The following is a 5,472-nucleotide window of genomic DNA, read 5'->3' on the forward strand; positions in this document are numbered from 1 at the left end:
TGCTGCTGAACTACACACACTTCTGGAGCACAATATTATAGGATCACAAAGTGTACCAAACACACTTCTGTAACAAAACATCACAGTATTTCAGTAAAGGATTTTTATTTCCTGAACATAACATTTAAGTTCAGTGAAAAATGTGGCATTGTGCACCTTAAATTTACTAAAAGGGACTATTTACACATTTTACATTACATTTACTTTTTTGTCATTTGGCAGACGCTTTTAATCCAAAGCAATTTACAAGTGAATAGGTTTCCACAGGTTAAAAGCATCAAATCCATAACTAGCAAAACATTCATGAAGAGCTGTTCTAAACAAAAATAAAACATTTGTATTTGTAAAAAAAATTTTGGGTTACGGTTAGATAAGAGGGATAGTAGGCAAGTCCAGAATGGAAAACAAGCGTCAACATGCAGCTCGACCATCTGATGCTCGTAGTGACGGAACCTTCAAGTGACCAAAGCTGGCAGATCGGAGTGGTCTTGCTGCGGTGTAGGGAGCAATTAAAGATTGGATTGAAAATGGGGCAGTCCCCTTAGCAGCCTGGAATGCCAACACTAGCACCTTGAAGCAGATGTGTGCGGCAATAGGAAGACAGTGGAGGCCAATGAGGAGCGGGGTCACATGAGCCAACCTGGGCTGACTGGTGGTCAGGCGGGCTGCAGCATTCTGGACCAGCTGGAGGGGCTTGATGGCACAAGCTGGGAGACCAGCCAGGAGGGAGTTGCAGTAATCCAGAAGGGAGATAATGAGCCCCTGGACTAGGGGCTGGGTGGCTTTCTCCATCAGGAGATGCCGGATACGACGTATATTGTAGAGGAAGAACCTGCAGGTTCTGGCAGTGGAGGATCCACATGGAGTGAGGGTGATGTGGGTCTCAAGAGTCACCCCAAGATTCTTGGCCGTATGGCAGGAGGATACAGCAAAGTCCTCGACAATCAGTGAGAGGGCAATTGTCGGAGAGGATTTGGCAGGGATGGAGAGAAGCTCAGTCTTGCCAAGGTTTAGCTTCCGGTGGTGGGAAGTCATACACATAGAGATATCAGCCAAGCAGGCAGAGATCTGTATGGTGACCTAGGTATTTGGAGGGAAGGAAAGAAAGAGTTGAGTGTCATCAGCATAAGAATGGTAAGAAAAGCCAAGAGATAAAAGAACCAAGAGACATGGTGTAAAGAGACAAGAGGAGAGGACCAGGAACTGAGCCCTGTGGGACCTCCAAGTCACCTGGTAGGAACGACCAGAGAGGTAGGAAAAAAACCATGCAAGTGCAGATCCTGTGACACCCATCCCAGTCAGCGATGAGAGCAGAATCTCATGGATCTCAAAATATCAAAGGTGGCTTACAGGTCAAGGAAGAAACACAAACAGACGTATCTTATTCAAATAATGAATATCAGTACAGCACCCAAACTGGGATATGTCACCAGGTTGAAGTGTTGAAGGCATTAGTGCAAATCTGTTCACTTCATTGTTTTAATTGTAATGAATGCCCTTGGTGCTGACATTGTTGTATCAGAGGTAAGAGAATGAACAAAACCCAACCTCCAGACATGAAATCTCTAATCTGAAACTGATGCTAAAGCATGTGTGAAGTACAGCCCCCTCCCTTTCTCACCTCACTACAGAAATGAGCCCTCCTCCTCCTCATGTTCAAACAGCTGTCTCAGGGCTGGGTATTTTGGGCTGAGAAACTGTGAGCAGTGGGGGTGAAACTCAGATTTGCATGTGCAGGGCGGGGCAGGCTGGTTCTGCTGTCCCTCAGTGGGACTGACTCAATCTCAGAATAGAGCAGCACTGTGGCCAGGTGTCTGGGCCGTCCCCAGGGGGTTAGTGTGAGCTGAGCACACATCCTGCTGTACAGAAGTGCTCTGAGCACGCTGCACACATCACTGCTCCTCTCAGCAGGCCTCCAGAGCTGGGGTATTTCTTATAGATCATGTGCTATTATCATTTTATTTGGACAAAGCAATCCAGGTAATTATTATAGTATTTTCAAAGAAAAGAACACCCAGCATGCATTTCTGTGTGGTTTCTCCAGACACTTATGTCAGAAACACTACATATCTGGAAATTAATATGAATGAATGAATGAATGAACTAATGGATGAATGATATAAAAATATCTATTCTTTGACAATTTACTTCTATAATTTTCATCTCGTGTTCATTTTTGAGTGTTTTGTAAAAGTATTTTCAGTGCGAAGAATATAATTATGATTTAATCAGAGAAAGGGAACCCCCAAAATCACAGGATCATCAGAAGCACAAACCTCCATTTTTATAATAACTGCCAGAGACACAGTAGTTCTTCAAAGAGTCTTTATTATGTCAATGAAATTGATCTAACAGCTATTCTCAAAACCACACAAACACAAATAAGAGCACACGTGTGCATATTTGTTTTAATGAACACAAGCAGAGCACATGAGAGATATAAGCACTGGAAGCTCAGGCTGGAGGAAGGATTCACACACAGGCTCAGCTCAGTGTGACAGCAGTAAGGAGCAGAGAGGCTGAGGGCAGAACAGGGTAAAAACAGTGTGATCAGAGTGTGTGAGCTGGGCCTCCACCCGGCCTACTAAGAACAGTGGGCTCTCCTCAGTGTCTGAGGGGGGGCAGACTGGGAGCCCTTTGTGGCCTCACAGGTCAGTGACCCCGCCTTCTTCCAGTCTCCCGCACTGAGAGTCAGCGAGCTGCTCCAGCTGTACAGGCCGTCATTCCCCAGGACCCCCACACTCCCGGCCACGCCCGAGCTCCAGCTGGCGTCGTCCACTTTCCAGCGCAGAGTCCAGTCTGAGGGGAAGCCCTTGTTGGCCAGACACACCAGTGTGGCCTTACCCTGCTTCAGCTCCACACTGGAGGGGGGCAGGACTGTGAGGGTGGGAACTGTGTCACCTGGCAGACACAGAGAGACATGAGCTCAGAGAGTGGACACAGCTCCAACTGTCTGATATTTCATTGCCATACCCGTATCATTTATACTTTATGCTTACAACATAATGAATTTATAGATAATAGTATTATGCTCTGAAAAACTACAGAATAAGGTTTCTTTGGAGCCCTTCTCATTTACTAAATAAATACGCATTAAATACGAGAACAATTTAAAAAAAAATGTTTTCAAAGGATTAACCAATTCACCAAAAATATTTACTTTTCTCGTTTTTTTATGATTCAAACCACAGGTGTAGAGTAGCTACGGAATGTTTTGACATGAGCCAGGGACTACATAACCGGAATGTGTAATAGACGAGTTATTCATATAATAATGCGGTCAAATATTATCGACAATGCCTAATGAAAAAAAAACGTCTAATAACGAATTATATCAGGAAACCAACCATAACTTGTATCAAGTGTATGATCCTATTTCATTTTAAAGTAGCCGATGTAAAATTTATAACTCTTTGACTTCGACATTTTAAGTTTTAGTAATGCGCATTTAGTATCTAAAATAGTACGGTTATGACGACGGATAGGCTAAATCATGACTTGTATTGTATTCTATTTAATTTAATGTGCCACAAATAACATCTGGCTGCACTTCAAAATGCTCCAGAGCCGCTTTGAGCCAACCGAGTGAACTAATGAAATTAATTTCTGAAGTTCATTCAGGACTGTATTCTAAATATCAACGCGACAGTTTGAATTTCGTGGACGAGATTAAAAATGATTTGAAATAATTGCCGAACTTCTACTATTCCTGTTTTTTGTTCACTCACGCATCAGGAAGATTTACATTCTAATTTCCCACATGTAACGTCGGAAAAGGACAGTAGCATATATTAAAAAAATACAGCAAAAACATTGATATCGACAAAGCCTATCCGAAAGAGAGTTTACTTATTTCCAATCGACAGTTTTATTCCGCCACCCGAAGTACAGAATCAATCGCCAGCCGCACAAAAACCTCTCACTCAAGAGACACTGCCGTCCTATGCCCTTTCCATGCATTCTGACTTCACGCCGCTTTTCAAACGAGTCAACTAAGTATTTGTAAAACATTTCCTTTATATTTATGGATAATACGCAAATGTATTCGATTCCACTGAGTGTTACTATGGGCAAGATTAAAAATAATTTGAAATCAATGGCTAATCTAAGAAGGATTCTGGCTTTTTAAGCTTCAAGACAATTATACAAATTTTGATTCACGACATCGAACGTCGGAAAATGAGAACATATTAAAAAAAGAAAGCAAAAACATGGATATGGATGTGTCTAAAAGAGAAATTACTTACGTCCAATTGACAGTTTTGTTCCGCCACCGAAAGTGTTCAGTCAGCTCAAGAGACAGTCTGTGCCTATTTCATTCTGACTTCCCATTTATAATGTGTAACAGCACACAACTTTTTATGTAGGCATATCCTACACAAATGTATCGCACTCTCTTGAGATTTTCAAATTCATGTTGTTTTTCTGTCTATTTTAACGACTGACTCGGTTGTAATAAGATATAAATATACAATGCTAGCAATTCGCAAAACCTTTCAGCAAAATTAATGTATAACAACTGATCGAATGTCCAACTATTTCTACGGAAAATCACGAAAAGTCTTATTGTGTAGAAACTTACTGCCGATTTCCAGTTTGGTCCCGCCACCGAAAGTCCACCACAGCGGTTGAGTCCGATTCACTGGCTGTACAAAAACCTGCCAGTTGTACAGACGGCTGATCCGACCGACTGTGCAGTGTTCGTAAGTCCCCTGCTGGACAATCTTGAAACGACCGTTAAGATGATATTCAGAAAGCTGATCAAGAAGAGGATACAGGGTTCTCCTCATTAATTGAACATTTGTTTTTATCTTTGACCTCAAAGAAGATGAAGTAATTATTTTATTTCTTCATCAAATTGAATTTGGCAAGTGGTGAGGTGCCAAACTGCTTGTACAGATTTGCAAATAAATGTGAGCCAACGTTGAGTAAAGCAGTGTATGATGAATTATTTATAACACTACCAACTCATGAACATATACAGTTAGGTCCGGAAATATTTGGACAGTGACACAATTTTCATAATTTTGGCCCTGTACGCTACCACAATGGATTTGAAATTAAATAATCGAGATGCCATTGAAGTGCAGACTTTCAGCTGTTTCATGAGCAGGTGTGGGCTATTCCCTTGTTATTTCATCATCAATTAAGCAGGTAAAAGGTCTGGAGTTGATTTCAGGTGTGGCATTTTCATTTGGAAGCTGTTGCTGTGAATCCACAACATGCGGTCAAAGGAGCTTTCAATGCAAGTGAAACAGGCCATCCTTAGGCTGCGAAAAAAGAAAAAATCCATCAGAGAGATAGCAGAAACATCAGGAGTGGCCAAATCAACAGTTTGGTACATTCTGAGAAAAAAGGAACGCACTGGTGAACTCGGCAACACAAAAAGGCCCGGACGTCCACGGAAGACAACAGCGGTTGATGATCGCAGGATCCTTTCCATGGTAAAGAAGAACCCTTTCATAACATCTA

General features: G+C 42.0%; 1 gene segment (V, D, J or C); it reads right to left on the minus strand.

Annotated features, from left to right (window-relative positions):
* Window positions 1-2,311: 2,311 nt before the first annotated feature.
* Window positions 2,312-4,818, minus strand: LOC133122766 (Ig kappa-b4 chain C region-like). The segment is given in 2 exon segments: window positions 2,312-2,901; window positions 4,583-4,818. Coding segments are annotated over 2 exon segments (525 nt in total).
* Between the last annotated feature and the right edge of the window lie 654 nt (window positions 4,819-5,472).

Source organism: Conger conger, chromosome 2 (genome assembly GCF_963514075.1).
Source record: "Conger conger chromosome 2, fConCon1.1, whole genome shotgun sequence".
Classification (NCBI taxonomy): domain Eukaryota; kingdom Metazoa; phylum Chordata; class Actinopteri; order Anguilliformes; family Congridae; genus Conger; species Conger conger.